Below are 22,685 nucleotides of genomic sequence, written 5' to 3'. Positions count from 1 at the left end.
ATTTCATGTTCCTGGGTTTTCGCCATTTTTGTTCATTATACATTCAGTCTTGAAAACGAAATGCTATTAAATTTTCCCCAATTTTATATTTTCCTCTAAAGTGTTTTTTTTAAGCTTGTTCCCTGATAAATGTAAAGGGTCTACCAATTTGAATGTCAGAACTTTGAAAGAGTGTTGTGGCAACACTGACTGAAATGACGAGATAGAACTGTGACATCTGTGTGCAGTAGTCTGTGGCAAGTTATCATGGAGAGATACACAATGCAACAACGCATAGAAATTATTCGAATTTATTATCAAAATTCGTGTTCAGTTAGACATTTCGTCTGGTCAACATAATCGACCATCAGAACAAACAAAACTATAGGATTTGGGCAGATGAAAATCCGCAAGTGATTCTGGACGTACCTCTTCATCCTAAGAAAGTGACTGTGTGGTGTGGTTTTTGGGTCAATGGCGTGATCAGGCCTTATTTTTTTGAGGACCAACATGGAAATCACGCGACTGTCAATGGGGAGCGATACAGGAATATGGTGGTGCAGTTTTTGTGGCCTAAACTGGCAAATCTTGACATCAACAATGTGTTTTTCCAACAGAGAGGTGCAACTTGCCGCACAGCTCGCCAAACAATGGAATTATTGCAGGAAAAGTTCCCAGCACAAGTTCTATCCAGAAAGGGTGATGTGAACTGGCCACCAAGATCATGGGACCTAATCCCCCTGGATTATTTTCTATGGGGTTATGTCAAATCTAAGGTCTATGAGACTAAGCCACGCACAGTTCGTGACGTGAAACGGAACATCGATTGAACCATTGAGGCTATACTGCTCAATATGCATACAGAAGTGCTGGAAAATTGGACATTCTGAATCCATTCCACCCACCGAAGCAGAGGAGGACATTTGAATGACATATTATTCAAAACATAATGCCATTGTTTGCTCTTCAAAATAAAAAAATAAATTATATGTCATTATCGCTTGTGGTTTTCATCCTATCTAATTTTAAAGATCTCACGTTCAAATTGGTAGACCCTATAAAATCGAGGTTCAAGTATAATTACATAAGCTAGTGTCTCACAAAGCAATATATGTTGAAAGTTTACATTTTTAATGCTGTATTTAAAATTTATGTGGAACATTAAGCTGGATAATGTAAAAGGTAGGCTTATATAAATATGGAATTTGTATTTATTCTTTGTGAAGTACTGATATAAAATTAGTTTCTACTAGGGATGTGACGAATCTGAAAATTTACCAATGCCGATGTACTCACCGATAATTTTTTGAACCGATACCGATATTTAACGATTCCGATACATAAGATTATTAAACAGAAATGGGATGTTATTTTCAGCATGACAAAAATAAATTTGCTATGTACATTTCTATTTCATATCATATGTATATACATATATATTCTCAAGAGATGCGAATGTTCATTTGCATCTACAAAATGTTATGTGAATCTTTAAGAAGAACATAGATTCTCAAGAGATTTAACATTAGTACACAAGCAGTTCTTTGAAATGCAAAATGAATTCCTGTTCTGCCAGATTCAACTTCAGAAACACGAAATTTGGAAGCACTTCAGGAAGTAACCTACAGTACTTCTTCTCTTATCGCAAATCTGTTCAGCAACACTGAACACTCAATCACTGAATACTGATGCAGCAGGTATGCCCAAGTATTTTCTCCTCACTTGCTTCAGGTTTGAATACTCATTTTTGAATTTCCAATACAACAGCAATGTACTGTTTTATTGCCAATTTATAGTTAGGTTGATCCTCTGAATGAGAGTTTGCAATAATTTTATTACAAAAACTCTACAATAATGGCGAATCATAACCAAATTTTCAATAAATCTTACAAAACTGAAATATAAAACTTATTAGAAGGTAAAAACTCTAGTATAATCTGTACCGGTTTAAATATCGGACTTTTGACGATGCCGATATCTCACTTTCTGCCGATTTTCATACATCTGTAATGGACTTCGGCACATCCCTAGTTTCTACTAATAACCCTTAGTGTATGAATTCAATATAAAATTACTCTTTTCTAGAAAGTTTGAATCATATAACAACTCTTTGATGAGTCTGCATGATCAGACATCTGTGACTGATTTTGACTTATAAAACAAATATTTATAGAAATTCATAAACATTATTGTGTCTATGTGTGTGTCTTTGTTTGAGTGTACTTTATGCACACACAGGCTAATCGGTACTGGACTTACAGTTCAAGTGTGATACAAGCGACCATGTGCCTCCAGTTGGTATTAAACCAATGACCCCTACATTGCAAGGCTACAATGTTACCACTATACAATGCAATGCCACTATTGTGTGCATGAAAGCTGTTTTTGTGTTAATGAAAATAATAATAAAATAATGCAAGTTATAATCATTATATAGAGCCTAATGTTCCCCATCCTCAGTAATAGTATTGCCAGCCATATTTTCTGCCTATTAATATCCTTTTCTGTGTATTCATTAAATTTTGTACCCTCTCATAATAGACTGAGAAAACAGAAGATGATATGTACAGTGATGATGAACTTCCTTCAGATGTTGATTTGGACGATCCATATTTTAAGGAAGCATTGGGTAATGAGTTCAAGAAGAAACATGCAAAGAAAAATAAGAAGGACAAGACAAACAATATTGAAGATGATGAAGATAAACAAAAGAAGGTAACATTGTTATTTTGCTCTCCTACATCTTTGTGCTTGTATTGGTGTACGGAGTCTCATATGAACTAAAAAGTACTGTATATTTCTGAATGCAAGACGAGGTTTTTTTGCAGAAATTTCGTGCCCAGAAGTATGGGGTCGTCTTGGTTTCACGGCATATGATGTGGAGTTTTTCTTTTCGTTACTGAACAGAACCACGAGCTTCCATTAAGCTCTAACTAACAGTGGCAGTGACACTGCAGATTCTTTGGACCACAGTGAGGAGGACTAAGTGGGATCTGTATCTGACTAAGGGATGTCTGTATCTGATTTTTATTTTTTGTGTACCAGTACTTTTATTGTCTCCTCCAGTTACTTCTAATAAGGTAACCATTTGTAAGTTTAGAAAATAGTTTTTCTGTAATCCCTTGTTGAAAAGTGGGGGGTCGTCTTGGATTCGGAGTCATCTTGCATTCAGAGATATACGGTATATGTTAACACAACAATTGGTGTAACTTGTCATGTGGAGAACAGTAAGGGCTAGTTAATATCAAATTATGAATGAGATAGACAATGCTCATCTTAGATAAGGCATAACTTATACCTAGAGGCATGCAGATTTCGTTTTTGACAAAAACACGAAATATGAAATAACATGCTGTAATGTTCATTTTTCATGTTTCTGAAAGGTGTGAGGTGCATTTTTCTACCCTATTTTGTCACGAAATAATGCAAAATATACTCTTAAACATGAAATTTACCGTTTATATATCGATGCGAACACTTCCTGAAGTATCCTGTAAGTTATGCAATTCACGGAAAATAGATTAATTCAGCTGCAAATATTTGAGAAGCAAAAATGAACCCCTTTACACAGGAATGAACTTAATACTCTGGTAACTACATATTATTTATTAGAAGGGATAAGTTTATTTTGTATAATAAGTGCAGTTTTAAATCAAATTTAGGATTATATTCACAATTTTAAAACCAAAATGTCATCTTATATGTAGCAGATAAAACACATTCACAGAGTCTGTGTTCGACAAACTTGTGCTTCTCGGTCTGTCAAACACACACAATTGCAAGTGCTGAAAACAGAATGTACCATTTCGAAAGTAGCAAATGTACTTTTGAAAAATTGTTTTTACACTAGAGACTCATGTATTATGTACACACAAATCAAAATAAAATTAAAAAATGCTGATGAAACGGATTACTTTTAATTTGCCCAATTTCAATACTAATAATACTATAATGAAGCATTCATGAGTGGCATGATGAATACAGTTTAAGAATCATATTGGTAAAGTTCCGTATTTTCATATTGCATGTTGTTTTTACCATCCTTGCAGGCAGAATTGGAGTTGCTTTTAATGAACGATGACGATGAGAAGAATCATTTCAACCTAAAAAGCCTTGTGGAGGGTGAGAAAAAGACAAAGACGAAGAAGAAGAAGAGAAAGATGAAAGCCGAAGGAAATAAGGAGGATGATACATTTCAGGTTAAATCATATCTTGTACCTTTTAGTATAATATTTTTTTCCATTCTCTTCTGAACCTGAGTAATTCATAACTTGCTTCTTGATGATTCTTCATGAAATTTCAGTTTGATCCATAACTTTTCATAATTTTGCACATTGTCTATGCAATTCATATATATAAGTGCGGCATTTCTACATTGGTGTTGAGTAACTTCATACCATTCGTATTTTAAAAGTAACTTCAGTGCTCGTAATATTTTCAAAATGAATTGTAAATTCTCGTTATCTATTTTTACATAACTTTGTCTTCTTTCATGTTATGGGACTTTACACACAGTAAGCAATTAATATACACAAGAAAAATGCTAATGTGTCCGTGTACCTGTTTATTTTCTTCGATTAATTTCGGTGACTACTTTCACCATTCACGTTGGGACAGTTATGCTGATATGTAAACACATTTCATTTGTATATTAATAAAGTTTTCTTTGCTTGAGAACTCTAATTGAAAGCTATTCCTGTCAATACGAGAGAACTTACGAAAAACCATTTAAAACATTGCACTGAAAATAATCTGGTTACATATATGAGCATTGGGGCATAAGTCATGCCAACTATATTTTTTCTTGAAGTTAAACGATGGTCCTACAATATCATTGTTTGTCCCAAAGAACATGACACCCATAGCATGTGGACACGTCACTAGATAGCAGTGTGATGAATGGTTATTGTGCACAGGACTGTGGTAATTCATTGTCGAGTCAACCGTCGTGCCAAGATGTGAACAGCATTCATGTATCTAAATAGCCATTCTTGGAGAAAGTAATGCTTGATTGATTGATTGAGTTGGTGTCTTTAAGTCCTCTTTATGCACAGTAAGGCTAATCGGGACTGGAGCTACAGTTGAAAGTGGGATCCGAACCACTATGTGTTGAAACCAGGACCCCTTGATTACAAGGCGACGATGCTACCACTGCGCCATCGGGGAGATCGAGAAATTAATGCCAGAGAATGCCACAGTAAGATGGTAGAAACTGTGTCCTACCGTAGCATGCACCTCTTTTGTTCCTGTAATGCTCCTATGTTTTAACACTTGTAAACACATGTGGCATGATGGTATATTTAAGGATGTTTGCTTGCTTCTCTATCCTATATGCTGGTACACATGATCTGCATTGTTCATACATGCCACAATACTATACACTGCCCCCCCCCATTTGCATATTTCGGATTATCGTGCTGGTCCTACATTCTCATGAAAAAAAATGCTATGACTTACACCCTAACCCTAGTATATACATGCAGAAAGCTTTATGAGCCAACTTATAATTTGCATTGCTTCTAGGTGGATGTCAAGGATCCTAGGTTTACAGCTTTGTACTCTTCTCATCACTACAACATCGATCCTGTAGACCCTCACTTCCATAAAACAAAAGGCATGGAGGCCATCATATCAGAGAAGCTTCGTAGAAGGAACGAAGAAAGTAGCGAGGTAAGTGCATTACACAGTCACGAAATATTCTCAGGTATGAACATTGCAGTGGTGAACTGATATCAGTGATAACTAGGGCCCGGGACTTTATGTCCTATAAAAGTGTAAAATATGTATGTAATTACGTCATAAATTGGAAAATATGTCATGAAAAGTTACAAATATGTCAGAAAAATGCAGAAATATTCCCAGTAAAGCCAAAAATATGCACAACAGTACTCTTGAATTTCTCCCATACCCGATAGCGTAGAGTAGGGGCTGTAATGTACCGAATGTTATTTTTACTTTTGACTGATTTTTGTGAAAAGCGAAAAAGGCAAAGAAATGAGAACGAAACTTCTTTACTTCCCGTGCAACAAGGAGAGAGAACATTTTACCTCAATAATGTTTGCATGGCTATCAATTGTCGGCCAGATAAAAAAAGTGGAGTATTATTGTTCTGTACTAAGAAAATACAGCACCTTTCTTCCTCCGTAATTTCCATATCCTGCCATCGACAATATGAAATATCCGTTGTGCTAAAGCTACGAAGGAAAAAAATATGAAATAACCGATTATGTGCGAGAGAATTACGAAATTATACAGAAATATGTCTTATTACAACAAAATTGATGAAATATGTTGTAAAAATGCTAAATTGGTGAAATATGTCAAAATATGCTTTGTCAAGTTTGTCTATTTCGTCTGATTTTCATCAGATATGTAAAGATCTCGCCCCAATAATAGAAAAAAAGGTAAAGTGTATTGTATTCAGTTTTTTTTTGGAAACAGGATACCATAATTTTTCTTTCCCACAAGAGTCGAATAATTTGGAAAAAATCAAAATCAACTTCAATTGATGATAGTAAGTAGTCTGGGGGGGGGGGGGGGGCAGCACAAACACTTGAAAAGCATGTGAATGTGATTGATCCCCTCCCCATGCAATCCTGGAAGCCTGTCCACGAAAGGTTTAACTAAGTGTTTCCTTGTTGGTTTAGTATATCCCAAGTTTTATAGTGTGGATTTATGCTACAATGAGGGAGAAGGTTGCCATCATACCCTGTCCAGGAGACTAGTTATTTTCTTTCATAACCGATTATCTTTATAGTACCACACACAATAGCAATAATAAATAATAATGTTCTGTGTATACATGTACCTCATTATTTGCAAATCTTCATTGTTCTACTAAGTAACCACTGCCACCAAGTTCCAAGGTAGATGAGGGCAGTGGTCGATGAACTTAGAAAACATTCGTGAATAATATAAATCCATGTTACTGATGTATAATGTTTTACTTTGTTTATCATTTTATGAAGCATGGATATTCTATGTTCTAAAAAAAATGTTGGTTACTGTAGTTGCCGACTTTTGTCTGACTCAACTAAATAAATTCAATGTTCCTGTTTCAGCCATCTGCCAAAGTGAGAAAGGTTGATGAAGCAGCAAGTGAAAACAAGAGGAGAGATCCTGAACTATCTTTGCTTGTCAAGAATGTGAAGAATTTCGTACGAATCAACAAACGACAGAGGTTATGAAATAAAAGAAATTTTCAATTTTGCTTGTTTTTGTTCCCGTAACTAATTTTAAAATTACTCTAAGAATGTATAGATTACATGTAAATCTGAGTTGTAGTTCACTTTTTTTTATTTTTGAAATATAAAATGTCTCCAAATGTTAAGCAAAGAAAATAGTAGGTATCGGACCAATTAATCAGTACTTTATATTACATATTTTAGATGCGTGCGACTTGCTCACTATCATATATAAGCATAAAATCAAAATTTGTTATTTACTTACGTACAGTGAGTATATACTTGTCAAAGACAACATTTCGGTGGCAACTGCCCCCTTCTTCAGGTCAAGAAGTCGGCTTTACGGAAATCCAAAAAGTTTTAACCTGTCCACGTAAAAACCTATATCCTTTCTAAATGACAAAGCTTTGTGGATTTCCGTAAAGCCGACTTCTTGACCTGAAGGAGGAGGCAGTTGCCACCGAAATGTTGTCTTTGACAAGTATATACTCACTGTACGTAAGTAAATAACAAATTTTGATTTTATGCTTATACAGTACTTTATATCAGCATGAGCTGTTATATTTGGTTTGTAAAGTTGCCAATAATTGTACCAACCAATATTTCTATAAATAGTGCCATTTTATGATTTTGTTGAAATGAATATAAAGGTACAGTTCATGTTTCGTGGTTTTGAAATTAAATGTCTAAATACAGTAGAAACTCTTGATTTCATGTTCCCGGATTTTGCGTTTCCCCCCACAAAATGCTATAAAATTTGCCCCAAGGTGTTTTTTTAGCATGGTTTCCAAAAAAAAATGTAAAATCAAGGTTCAATTGTACATTGTTTGTTATTTTTCCTCTGCAGAAAACATTGTATCCACCTGGTGACATACATTAATTAGGAAGATTACAGACCTCCATGGCAAGAGTAGTTAGCCCCAGGTTTGAATCCCGGTGTTCAGACGAATTGTCATTCTCATTAAGCTTGTTGCCATCCAGTGTGCATCCGAGTTGTCATGAGACGACGTACAGGTGTTGTACGCCTCGTCATATTTGTGTACATTTGTGAGGAACTCTTCGTTATACCTAGTCGTGCCATAAGTTCTGTCCCTAAGTGCACGAGCTCCACACAGCCCATTCGACTGACGTCCGCGACCAGCTGTGTTTACAATAGGTCGTGCACATCCTGTAGCGTAAACCAGTCCCTAGTTTGTGGCGTTCACTTGTTCAGTTAACATGGAGTGGGGCAGCAAGGAGAATCGGATCGCTGTGATCGCGTTGCATAAGTGCAACAAGTCACCGGTGGAGATTTTCAATTTTCTAAAGCCATTACAAATTACGCAAAAATTTGTGTATCGGTGCATCAACCGGTTCAACGACATCTCCTCTATCGATGACAGAGCCAGAAGTGGCCATCCGCGCACTTCACGGACGCCAGCAGCTGTGAAAGCCATAGCTGCGAGATGGATATACTGAAGAGGAGGATGTCCCGCATCATCAAAGAGGACCTTAAACTTGGGGCTTACAGAAGAACCACAGGACAACTGCTGACACCTGCTCTGAAGAAGATACGAACCACAAGAGCCAAGAGGTTACTCCATCGGTACGCGGACGGGAAACACAGGCGAATCCTTTTCACCGATGAAAAAAATTTTCACCGTACAAGAAAAATTCAACCGGCAAAATGACAGGATTTATACCCACAGTTCTCGGGAAGCTGCCGACAAACTTCCTAGGGTCCAACGAGGCCACCACCCAGCTTCAGTCATGGTGTGGTGGGCATGTCGTATGACGATGTCACCCAGCGGCACTTTTGCGAACAGGGAGTCAAGACCAAGGCTGAAAATTACCAGAACGATGTTTTGGAGAAGGTAGTTAAACCATTGAATCACACACTCTTTTCTGGTGAAGATTGGACATTCCAGTAAGACTCCGTGCCGGCACACAGGGCGAAGATGAACCAGCAGTGGTTGGCCAACAATGTTCCCAACTTCATAGCCGCAGTGGATTGGCCCTCTGGAAGCCCGGATCTCAACCCACTGGACTACTGCCTTTGGGACTCCTTAGAGGAGAAGGCCTGCAAGAAATCTCACCGCAATATTGAGTCGCTTAAGACCAATTTAGTGAAAGCAGCCGCTTCCATACCCCAAGATGTGGTGCGTGCCGTGATTGACGCGTGGCCTCAATGATTGAAGATGTGTGTGCAGCCAAAGGAGGCCACTTTGAATAGACTATGTTTTGTTTCGTTCCTGTGTCCCTAATGTACACTTGGCAATAAAGGATTTAGTGTACTACAACATTTTGTGTTACTTACACCTATTGGAATGGGGGACAGAACTTATGGCACGACTAGGTATTTAGTGTTATTTACATGCTTCATGTTATTAAAGTATAAGTATGTTTCATTTGTACCAGAGTGAAACTGACATACGTGAAACCACACACCCAGGAACTAGGAAGCTATTCACCCGGCCTGAGAATGGGTTTTCTTTATGACTGTCTCATCTTCATCTTAAGATGAAAAGTGGCAGCAAAGCAATGCTAAACAACAAAAATCAAATCCAATGATCATTTATGTTCTTCATACAGTGTTTTCTAAAAAATGTACTTCCCATGCACAACATTTCAATGTTTTACTGAACTGCTTCCAGTGAAGCTGGTTTTATAATATACCTAGAGGCATGCAAATTTCGTTTTTTAACAAAAACACGAAATATGAATTAACATGCTGTAATGTTCATTTTTCATGTTTCTGAAAGGTGTGAGGTACATTTTCCTACCCTGTTTTGTCACGAAATAATGCGAAATAAACTGCAAAATGCGAAATATACTCTTAAACACGAAATTTACCGTTTATATACCGACACGACACTTTCTGAAGTCTGAAGTATCCTGTGAATTATGCATATCACGGGAAATTGATTAATTCTGCTGTAAATATTTGAGAAGCAAAAATGGACAGCTTTACACAGGAATAAACTTAATACTCTGGTATTAAGTGCAGTTTTTAAATCAAATTTAGGATTATATTCACAATTTTAAAACCAAAATGTCATTTTATATAGCACTTTTGATGTGATCATTCACCGCTATAACACCGAAATTTTATTTTATTTACCGCTTTTGAACCTGAAATCGACTCTGTTTTTGTACTGAAATTTTGCTTTTTTATTTACCAAAAATATGTGCCTCTAAATATACCAAATCCTTCCATTGCAAGCTCACGCCTCCTTTTTCATTGTACTTTGCCTTCTCAATAGTCCTTCGCTCGAATGACAACCGTTCTTCCACCATTTTGCTTCACTGTCTTGAGAGTTCCATTTCTGTGACTAGCATTCATGTGATTGACATCATCTTTGTGACAAACACCACACACCTTGAATCTTGAATAAAAGTCCACAGGTAACATCAATTCAAGTGTGTATACATTTTTTGGAGTGCCTCTGTAAAAAATGTAATTTTTGTCTTGGTTATTGCCTATTTAGTCATTGCAAAAATTAACAAGCCATTTTGCACTAAATTGCAAGTTATACAAATAGTGAGTGTAAAATTATGGGCAATGTCGAAAAGGTACTGATTAATCTGCCATCCCTCATTTCTTCTATCTGTGCTAACTGAGGTTAATGCTTTCAGTTTTTTGATCAATTCACATATTTGTTGAGAACAGAACAACGATTGATATTAGTGTGGAATAAATAGTTTTCGGAGTTGCTAACATGAATAGTGACACTCCCAATTTCGTTCCAACTCCAAGTTAATCACCTATCGAGATGGGGGGTGAAAAATAAAATGTCAAAAATGACCTACATTAGTGTCGAATCCATAGTTTTTGGTGTCTAAGCTAATTGGTGACATTCACGATGACCAAACGTGGTACACATATGACTTACAATCTGGAAAGAAATACTGTGCGGGTAAGATACCCCTGGTACCCCAAGGGGTGGGGTGGGTGGGTGACATAAAAATAATCTAAAACAACCAATATTAGTGTGGAATCCATAGTTTTCGGGGTCGCCAAGATAAATAGTGACTCTCCCAATGCCGTTTAACTCCAAGACACCCCTGGTACCCCTATGAATGGGGGTGACGTAAAAATAATCGAAAACTACCAACATTAGTGTGGAATCCATAGTTGTCGGGGTCGCTAAGATGAATAATGACACTCCAAATGCCGTTTAACTCCAAGAAACACCCCTAGGGATGAGGGTGGGAAGGGAGTGACATGTAAAACCACGGACATTAGTGTGGAATCTGTGGCGTGCCCAGGATTTTCGAAAGGAGGGTGTTAGGTATACATTTTTTAGTAGTCAGCCCTCATTTTGCCATCTTTTCCTGCATTTGATGTTCTTTTCTTTAGGAATACTGGGCCAAAAGGGGGGTTATAACCCCCACACCTGCCCCTTGGGCACGCCACTGTGTGGAATCCAAAGTTTTCGGGGTTGCTAAGATGAATAGTGACACTCCCAATGCCATTCAACTCTCAAGTTCATTTTACACTATGGTTAGAATTCAATTTATGCCTGTCTAATAGAAGATTGGGATAAATAAATCAGCTAGTATGTAATGAAAACAATAACATATACATACATACTTTTATTCTGAGTGGACTCTCCCATGCCAACAATGTATGAAACATTACATTATGTAATAAATCAAAACCAGTTAACTTGTCACTGTCAGCAATTTGTATTTTTAACATATTACGTATTTTAGTGTGAAAGAAATAACACACTTCCCGTGAAGAAACCGGCAATATTGAAGGTAGAGTTAATAAGCTCTTTAAAAATGTTCCTGAGATTTCAGCCAAAACTTTAACTGAGACTATTCAATACAAAATATATTTAACACAGTCCACTATTAATGTACATTATGCATTTCATTTGTCAAGCAGAGTATCCACAAGTCAATTCTATGAAGAAGAAAAAAGGAACAAACACACTTTCAAATTTTAAATAAAATTAGAACAACAAACTATACATTCCTTTGTAACATGTTTTTATGAAGAATAACATAATAGATCTATATGAAAAAATAAACTTTGGCCCTCAAAAAAGAAAAAAATCAAATTAGCAACACAGTCATCTTTATGTAAGAGACATGATGTGATATCGTAAAGATTTGGTGCACTTAATTTTTACAAATTCACATAAAATAAGTTGCTTCATCACTCATATAAACTGCAAATATGTTTTACATGTGACTTCATATGGTGCCAATTGGGCAGCAAATGAGAACATAATTACCAGGTAATGTCACCTGTAGTATATATCTACTCTACATCATGTTCTGCTAATTTCTGTTTACTTTCCACTCACGTACATATTTTTAAAGCTGCTAAAAAATGAACAGTAACATGGCTTCTCGTGGCATGTACTGGCAAATTCATCCTTTTACCTACACTGGCTTCGAATGATTTTTTTTAAAAATAGTAACAATATAAACACTGTTTTTATCTCACCATGAAACCAAATGAAGGTTGGAGAGGAGAGCATTAAAGTCACCATTGTTTACATCTCGGGGAGATTTCACACTGGTTCAATTGGTGAAATCCTGAAGTGACACGTGTAGTGTGTCGCTTCGGTGTGAAATGTCCCTCAGACTAACACCACCATGATAAAAAAAAAAAAGATTAAAATGTAAAAATTTCAGCAAAAAATGCAGGCTCGACCATGGCTCAAACCCATGCCACGATTTTACGCTGTTGTTTTACCTGTGTGGAAGTCAGGGCTGGCTCAGTAGGTAGAGCAATGGCATGGTATGCCAGACCCAGGTGCAAGTCCTGCATTTTTGGCTGGAATTTCTACATAGTATGTCTCCTGCGTGTGCAAAATAGTAAGATTAGATTGAAATGTTGGTGATACATTTCAATCTAAATCCATATAGACTTGGGCATTCCATGTTACTACAAAAATGTCTTGGATGGTAATCTTTACGTGTCCGGTCAGATGAAAGTGACATCTGAATTAGCACAACATAACTAGCACAGTCATTGTTTGGTTTAGGCGCTCATTAGTTGTGAGCAACAACATGGACATTGGTCCAAATCATGGTTAACATACAATTTTTCTAATTATTAATTCACTTTATTTCAAATTAATAATTTCAAATGTCTAAATGTTGGTCCAAATTTTTTAACATACTAGAGTTATTTTTCAAGTAAGGCCCATTTTGCAATAAAAACTAAGTAAGTAAACTAAGTTCTGAATTTACACTACACTTCTCTATTTTTCTACATAATTTCATTGCCAGTTTAAACATTTATCATAACAAACTACGAGTTTTTGGATACCCTCTTCATAGAACTCTGCCACCTGTGATGATAGCCAGTTATTCACGATCGTTTTCACTACTTCATCAGTGTCCAAACGCTTGCCACTCAGGAAGGTCTTCAGATGGTGGAAGAGGTGGTAGTTGCTAGGTGCAAGGTCTGGACTGTATGGCAGATGATCGAATACCTCCCAGCCAAAAGATTAGATCAGATCTTGAGTGTGACCCGCAGCATGTGGCCTTGCATTGGCATGAATCAGAACGACACCGGCTGACGAAGTTTTCTTAGGGTCTCTCAGTAGGAAGCTTTGTTAATTGTTGTTCCTTGCGGCAAAAAAGGCCACTAACAAAACACCCTGCCTGTCCCAAAACACAGCTGCCATGATCTTGCTCTTTGAAAGTGTCTGTTTTGCTTTCACTTTGACCGGCGGTGATGTGTGTCGCCACTCCATCGATTGTTGTTTTGACTCAGGAGTCACGTGGGACACCCATGTCTCATCTCCTGTGACGATATGACTCAAAAACTCATCACCTTCCTCGTTGTAGAGGGTCAAAAATGTTAAAGCACTTGTCAATCTTTTCTATTTGTGTTCCTCACTCAGCAGTTTAGGAACTCATCGACAGCACAATTTCTTGAACTTTAAGTTCTCGGACACAATTTTAAACAAAACTGACCTTGAAATTTGTGGGAATTCCGATGACAACTTGGAATTTGTGAATCTCCTGTCTGCATGAATGTGGGTGTCAATAGCCTGCACCATCTTGTCAGTGATTACAGATGGCCGATCAGCATGTGATTCGTCATGAACGTTTTCCCGACCCTCCTTGAACAATCTCAGCCATTTTCGCACTTTACTGTCACTCATTGCATTGTCTCCGTAAACTTCACATATCTGGCGATGAATATCCGCAGGTTTCATGTTTCTTGCTGTTAAGAATCGAATGACTGACCGTATTTCACAGTTGGCGGGGTGCTCATTTCTTAAACATTTTAACGAAGCGTACAGACTGATGCTGTGAATGCAAATGGTGTTGGATGTTGCTCAACGAATGCCGGGAGCTTGCACGTGCACTCTTTCTCACATGCATGCGCAATTTCAAACAGTATTCACAAACAGACCTTGTGCCTAGCCACTACTACTAACTGGCTATCATCACAGGCAGCAGAGTTCTATGTGGAGGATATCCAAAAACTCATAATTTGTTATGATAAATGTTTAAACTGGCAAGGAAATTATGTAGAAAAATAGAGAAGTGTATGTAAATTCAGAAACAGAAATGTTTTTTTGAAAAACATTTACTTACTTCGTTTTTATTGCAAAACGGACCTTACTTAAAAAATAACCCACGTATTTGGGTTGTACTTCAGGGATTGAGAAAGGAATAAGCACTAGGTTAAAATAGGTAAGTGGTTAAAAAACACCAGGAAGTCTTCAGTCAAGTATTTGCTGACAATGGAGGAGGAAAACAGACAGTCGAGACTTTTTGGCATTGAGGAAGTTTTAATATTTTTAACTAGTTTACCTTTAATCAAAGCGCAGCTGAAATGGACTTGTTTGAATGGAAAATATTTGGACCAATAAAAGTGCAAGATTTTTGGAGAATAAGAACCAATCAGGAATTATTTGAACTTTACAAAGATGTCCCCATCTCAACTTATATAAGAGCTAAAAGGTTAGAGTGGGAAGGACACGTAATCAGGATGGATGATACCACCGGTGGTCTCATCAATTTGGATCCTTATTGAAGGTGTAGATTAATATTATTCTATTTATGATGTTGACAACTAGTAGTTTAAAGTTCAAGCTTTTAATAATCAATAGTTGTTAACCAAAATTATCAAGAAAAAATCTACTTGTGGGAAAATTCCTAGTCAATTCTTCTTGAATATTATGTTAAAAGGAAAATTAAATTTGGGGTAACTAGAAGAAAAACATTGAAGAGTAAAACAAATCTGAAATTCGATCATGCTGGAAACCTGCACTTTATCACATGTTCCTATACACACTTAACAAAGGTGATAATTTTGATGCTAAAATCATAGGCGTAACTTAGCAGGGGCAACAATGAAGGGCACTTCCCCCCCACCCAAAAAAATTCAGTTTGATTCAAAGTTTCAAGTTAATAGTACCTTTGTTAATCTCCTGGAACCTGAGGAGCAAAATAATTAAGAGTAATATTTGTGATTTTGCAACTATCACAGTTACATCATATTTATTTAGTTCGGAAAACTTCGAGCCTGCCCCTCAAAATTAGGCCCATGGCTAAAATCATATTTCTTTTCACACATATCGTGATGCCGATCTATCTATCTTCTACTTTGAAAATGCAATATATATCGCGAAATATAGAACTATTTCTCTTTGTGTGGTAAGTGTTTACTGTCTCCATCATTTGTATTGTAGGACTATGTGCATAGAATACAAAGTTCTACTGATTGTTAATGCATCTAACAAAATCATAAGAAAAGGAATTAAGATTTGTGAAAACAAAAACTAAATGGTAATTTTAAAAAATCTTTATTTCACATGGGTGCCAAATGTCCTATTAATATCTACAAGACCTAGGGAAAAATTGACAACAGAAGAACGTGGTAGTCGCATGTCTTCATCTTCAAAAGCATGCTAGGTTGAATTATCTCGAGGCAACCCTCATTTGTTCATCCTCCATTTGGTTTGTTAGTGTGAACGTGATGTTTTGTATCCTACTCGTTTTATGATATAATTACATGTGTAGAAATGGGTATGAAGTATTTCTTCATAGCAATTTGGAATACAGTGAAACCTCGATTTTGTTTTCCAGGAGAACAAACTGAAGAAACTTACAATGTGGAAAAATGAAAAAATCAGGGATTTTTTTTATATATACAAGGTGTCTACCAAAATAACAAATCTAAATTCTGACTTTTTCTTAACATTTATTTAACTTAGGTGTATAGTTAGAAATTAAGAAAATATATATTTTTATTCAATGAAAAAACCCAGCACAACATGAAAACTGAAGCTATATTGTAGATTTGCTTTAATTATTAATGCATGTAAAAATTAATGCTTCAGACTTCAACCTGGATGGGAAATGGCTGCATTACTTTTAATATTTTTATAAAACGTCACGCACACAAGAATGTAATTCTTAAGGAACAAATCTTAAACAACAACTCAATACATTTTTAGATTTCCAAATATTCAATTTTATCAAATTCCAGTATAGGTGTATAACAATGTAAATTCACTACATTGTAAAAAAAAATAGCAAAAATTCTTGACCACAAGCACAATTCTCGACTGTTAGACACCCTGTTATAATATTTCACTATGTTGGGGCTAACAAGATTGAGTGCATAATGTGGTAAAATGTAAAATCCGGGAACATAAGATTGGGGTTTCACTCTAGTTCCAAATGGATAGACATCGGCAGGATACACTACCTGCTGAACCGCCATAGTCTGACGAAGAACTGAAATCAATTGAACTTGATTATAGCTTTTTGGAGATTATGCTCTGTGTGTATATATATAAAACACTATATTGAAAAGACTGGCTTTGAAGTTACTTCAAGAGCAGAGTTGAATATATTGCGCACACTGCCACACCCAATTGGACATTTCGTTTCATGTATGGTACGGGTATTGCAATAAAAATATAACTCAAGTATGCAGAATGCACATTGTAGTTACCTTTTTTGAAACACCCTGTATAATTGTTCAATATACGTATGCAGGTAAGAGGATGCATTGTACCAGATTTTGTAGCCAGAGTCAAACTTAATGATAAAAGTAATGTGAGCAAGCAAGTGTGTAGTTGTGGAGGAAACTAAAACAAAAAATCATTGTACAAGTACCAATAAAGTCAAATTGGTTTCTATTACAAATCACATTTTTTTACACAATTGTCAAATTCAAAGAAATAAATAGTACAAAAAAGCACCTTTCCAATTGTAGAAAATTTTTAAATTTGGTGACAATGCATGCCAAAGTATGTCAAGAGATTCAATTTCTACTGGGAAGTTAAATAACAAAATTATTCAACAAGCTCATATTCGCAAATAAAAAAACTTGCATGTATATTCCAGTGACTATAAATCAATATTTGTAAACACATAAAAAAAAACATGATATAATTACACAAGCACTCTACATACAGACTTAACAAATGATCTGTTACCAATGTGATGAACTCTCTTTTATTATTAGCTGTAAACTTTTCCAACATCAAAGCCAATAATTCCCGCACATGTACCTTGGAAGCATGCTGAATATTGAATTGCCCAACTTCTTACGCACAATGATTCCCGCATCGGACAAGTAACATTTCAACCACATAAAGCAAGCAACAATTTCTATGAGGCTTTTTCTTCTCTAACAACACTTTCTAAATATTCTGTCACAACTAGTAAAAGTGCCTGTACAATATGTGATCTAACAAATTTTTAATGTTCCCTACATGCAAAGATTTCATCTCAGCCACAACTTTAGCCGTAACGCATCTACGCCATTTAAGTAATAACGAAACAGCCTTTTATCCCGAACGAAGCCCAGGTTCTCGTAAAGTCGTAGAGCTGGCTTATTAGTGATTTCAGTCTCCAACACTACCTGGAAGATACAAAATGACAAGTTGAAATCAAATGCAAATGTGTTCGATTGTGATTTTTAGTTTTATTACACTGAAATCTGTTAAACAATTGATATTAAGGTTTAGCTGATACTACACTGCTCTCCATAAATTAAGCAACAAATGGTGACCTCTTCCGTGCACGCGCGTCTTCGACTCCAATACCTGGTATGCCAGAAATCCATGCGAGGGCACGATGATCGCACTTTATGACTCACCTGTTTTCCCTAACGCATTCGTTGCTCTCTTTCAGCATGCCCACCACTCTTCTTCTCTTTTCTCCAACTGTTTTCTCTTTTACCTCACATTTTCTTCTTGTTGCTTAATTTCTGGAGGGCAGTGTAGTAGGATCGGTATCAGGAAATATTAGTTGAAATTTAATCGCCGATACTTTTCCAGAGTCAGTAAGACACTTCTGCAGTCTAAATATCCTGGAGGTTATCCAAAATGTGTAAATTTCCTTATTTTTGCAACAAAATTCTAGGCAGTATTTCTCAACAGTCAACCCTGGTATTATTTATACCGTGCTGCGAGAGATTTACTTGATCCTGTGATTAACAAATAACTGAAACCTATTTTTTAACAAGCTTAGACTTAAATGAACTTTTACTCTTTTATGAAGATGCCATAATTTAGTCTAATTTCAAGGTTACGTATTAATCAATGTATAAAGTTTAAAAAATAGAATTTTCTAGGCCACGATCTGCAGGTTGAGAATAGGAAGGGCTAAATTCAGATAATTTTCTATCCAGATTTCAAATATCTGGATATCTGAATGTGTGCATTTTCCGAACAGTTTTATTGTTCTACAAGTTATCCAAATAGTATTTTATATTAGTCATTTTCAGATTTCAATGTACAGATTTTCTACAAATCCTTGATCAAATCTGTTCTGTCTGGATATTTGGATTATCTGGACATCAAAATTATCCAGATATTCAGATTATCCATTGCATCCGAGATGGATATTGGATAATTTGAAATCCATGAATCATGAATATTTTAGAGCAACACACTGGTCGATTGATATGGTTCCAATGGAAAATTTTTGTATTAAAATTTGCAATTATTCTGAATTATTACTAAGAATTGTTACAATTTTCAAATATAAGGATCAACCAAATGTAAAATATTCACCAGTACCAATAATGCACTGATATACAATACTCACACTGAATATTCTACCGATCCAATATTAAAATTTCAAATTTTCAATGATGAGCTTGAATGCTTTATTTGCCTGTGTACGGTTTACCTTAGAAAATGAAACTGCATTTGGAGCATTCCATGAAAAGTGGTTCTACTTCATGTAAATAACAAAATGAATTCATCTGGAAATTATTATTGTTTTTAATTACATCAAGGTTTAAATGTTTGTCATTGCATATATTTACACAAAAATGATTAGCATCCGTAGACTATATGCTTCACAGACAAATGAAGCCAAATTTTGCTACATTTTTAAAGTGCCACACACATAATGCATTTTCGTTAATGCTATTCATGCATTCAAGCTATGTCATCAGACAAGTCTTTTTCATTTGTTAAAGTACTTCATAATTCTATGAAATCAGTTCATTATGAATATTTTAAGCCAATCTCTTGTCTTACATTTTGTGCGTAAAATGTCACACACGTAATACTGGAATGCCCCATTTATGGATCCTACAAAGCAAGCATAGAGTGGAACTTCAATTTTACGTTTTTCAGGGGACCAAGGTGAAAAAACTTACAATCTGGGAACATTTTGCTGTACTGGACCATGTATAAATAAATGTATACTGGAGCTCCACTGTATATGAATTACGAGGGAAAGTCAAAAATTATCTACACTTTTGCCACAACTTTTCTCAGGTTGGCCACACTGCCTTCAGCGCTTGTGTGCTATAAGGTTGTACCTTTGTGGTCATGTGGCCACGGTTTGATCTTAATCGCTCCATTTTTCTTTCTTTTGTTACAGATTAAACGTGGCCGCTCCACTGGCAGTGTGCACCAGGGAAGATCAGCGATCCGATTTCTCTGGTTTCAAGATGTGTCAGGGGTTGAAATTCATCACAGCCTTTCAGTACAATACATGGACAGCGCTTTACCACCTAGAATTGTGTATAAGTTGATCAAGAGGTTTATAAATGGCTGGACAAGCGTGAAACACAAAACGTAGGATGCCCATCAACATCCACCACTGATGGGAAGATTCAATAAGCTTGAGAGATGATTCTGATGAACCGATGGTCACACATCATCCAAAGAGATTATTCTGACAACATCAGATGTACTGAAAGCCTGCGATGAATTTCAGTCCCTGACACACCTTCAGACCAGAGAAATTGGATCGCTGTGCTTCCCTGGTGCACACTGCCAGTGGAGCGACCATGTTTAATCTGTAACAAAAGAAAAAACCTGAAAGACAGGTTGAAACAACATAGGGATGATGTAAGACTTAAGAGAGAGAGAGAAATGCGATATTTAAACACACGAGAGAAACAGGACATGACATAGAGTGGGATGAGGCTAAGCAGATAGGAAGGGAGAAGAGAATGCTAGTGAGAAAATGGAGAAGAAATGTGAAGACAAAATGAACTGGAATGGGGGACTGAAGATAAAAAAAGAATGGAAGAAGGTGTTAGAAAGAGTGGAACGGACAAGAGAGAAAGAGGAGAGAAGAAGTAAGAAGAATGAAGGAAAAAGAGCGTGAGATAAAGAGTCCAACCACATTCTAGATGAAAGAAAATATGTTTAGCCTTTTAGGTGAAAGTACAGTTGACAAGGGAAAGCCACCTGCTAGAATGTTCCAGAACAACTTTCTAATAGTCTGGAGGTGAGTAATGTTTGTGTATATATATCGTCCTGATTTGTACCTTGTTACATTTGTACTTGGTGCAGAGTCTGAAGAAGACCTTGCTAGAAGGTTGAAACGTAAAGTTTAGTTTATGTTTTATAATAAAATAAATTTCTGCCTTGGTCAGCATATTGAGTTTTTCATATCATGGAAACAATAACTAACAAAAGAAAGAAAAATGAGTGATTAAGATCAAACCTCGGCCACATGACCACAAAAGTACAACCTTATAGCACACAAGCGCTGAAGGCAGTGTGGCCAACCTGAGAAAAGTTGTGGCAACTTTGCAGGCACGGATCCATGGGGAGGGCTGTCATGTTTTTGGACATATCATTATGCCTAATATTTTTTAAGACTCAACTGTTCTGTCTTTTATCACCAAGTTTAAGAGGATCGAGAATGTTTTCTTAAAGTTTCATTTGAGCCTACTTTATGCTCATGATAGGCTTTTTTATTTTTTTGACCACTGTACAATATGCCTCAAAAGGGGGTCGAACCAGAGACCCTTAGAGAGAATAGGAGTTTATTTTATTTTCTGGTTCACTTTACTCATTATATTTGATCATTGAATTGACATGGCAATGGGAGAAATTAAGAAAGCGACATATAATAATGACCATCTCTTCCGGGCCTCCCCGATGGTGTAATGGTAACGTCGTCGCCTTGTAATCAAGAGGTCTCAGATTCGATACCCGGCGAAGGCAATTTACTTGTTTGGATTTCACTTTAAACTTCAAGTTCAGTCCTGGTTATCCTATTTGCGCATAAAGTGGACTTAAAACAAAATATAAGTTCAAATCCAGCCCAGGGCCCTTATTTTTGCAAAATAATATGCATACATTGAAGTATGGTTGCTTCCTGTACAGATGACTATATTTTCTTTATATAAACAGTGCAACTGTAGTTAGAAATGATTATCAATGAGGTGAGGTACCCCGACTGAAATTCATCCCTCCCAACTATAACTTCTGAATCCGCCACTGCATCTTTGGAACCTGAATCGTTCTGCCCATTAGGGATCAGATTAATCAGTTCCCTAGTGACTTCAGACAATGCAGTCATATCATGATAATTGATGATAATTTTATCGATTTAATATTTATATAAACAGCCTATAACAAAGTACAAAATTATGTTGTTTTTGTACACATCCTCATCTGTAACACTGCCTATTGTAAAGAACTTTAAGGAGCCTCTAGAAATTATAATCAATGAAGTGTAAAATCCAAAAGTACACTGTAATAAATAAGGTACGTGGATCATGACAAAATTGGATTACAGGAAGTACAAAAAAGGATTAAAAGATTAAAACTGATATTAGAGATGGGACAGCTGTGTGTGATTTGGGCATGCCTGCATTTCTAGATTTCAAAATTACCCCACATAATATACCGGGTTTTCCATTCAAATCTCCCTAATTTCAATTAACTGTAGAAAAGAAAGTATGAATGATAGAGCAATGAAATTTCAGAGAATTGAAGAAAAACTCATAAATTTTATTTATTCACCACATGTGAACCATTGGTACCACGAACAATATCCAGTCTGTATTCAACTGCTTGCCATGTTCTCTCCAACATGTCCCCTGTTAGTGTTGCAATCGTATCACGTATGCGGGTTCGTAACTCTGGGATGTTATTCACTGGAGTTGCAAACACAAGATCCTTGCGTAACCCCAGAGGAAGAAGTCCCGCGGAGTCAGGTGAACGTGGCGGCCACCGTATCGGTCCAATGCGTCCAATCCAGCGATTAGGAAATGTCGAATTGAGAGACCTCCGAACATCCAGACTCTAGTGGAAGATCTCTCTCTCTCTCTCTCTTTTC

General features: G+C 36.4%; 2 protein-coding genes across 3 annotated transcripts in view; one reads left to right on the top strand and one right to left on the bottom strand.

The window, feature by feature from the left end:
* Positions 1 to 7,400, top strand: part of LOC145980703 (ESF1 homolog) — a 30,009-nt gene extending 22,609 nt beyond the window's left edge. For both annotated transcript variants that reach the window (XM_083113766.1, XM_083113765.1), the window contains exons 9-12: positions 2,521 to 2,694; positions 4,029 to 4,178; positions 5,503 to 5,649; positions 7,041 to 7,400. In XM_083113766.1, coding sequence (XP_082969892.1) covers positions 2,521 to 2,694; positions 4,029 to 4,178; positions 5,503 to 5,649; positions 7,041 to 7,166 — 597 coding nt within the window. In that variant the 3' untranslated portion in view covers positions 7,167 to 7,400. The remainder of the gene's footprint in view (positions 1 to 2,520; positions 2,695 to 4,028; positions 4,179 to 5,502; positions 5,650 to 7,040) is intronic.
* A 4,342-nt stretch (positions 7,401 to 11,742) lies between these two features.
* Positions 11,743 to 22,685, bottom strand: part of LOC145980794 (uncharacterized) — a 19,613-nt gene continuing 8,670 nt past the window's right edge. The window contains exon 4 of the mRNA XM_083113881.1: positions 11,743 to 18,003. Coding sequence (XP_082970007.1) covers positions 17,866 to 18,003 — 138 coding nt within the window. The 3' untranslated portion in view covers positions 11,743 to 17,865. The remainder of the gene's footprint in view (positions 18,004 to 22,685) is intronic.

Source organism: Lepisma saccharinum, chromosome 28 (assembly GCF_977018435.1).
Source record: "Lepisma saccharinum chromosome 28, izLepSacc3.1, whole genome shotgun sequence".
Lineage (NCBI taxonomy): Eukaryota > Metazoa > Arthropoda > Insecta > Zygentoma > Lepismatidae > Lepisma > Lepisma saccharinum.
The sequence above is the reverse complement of the archived record's forward strand: the minus strand, read 5'-3'. Positions and strand labels throughout refer to the sequence as shown.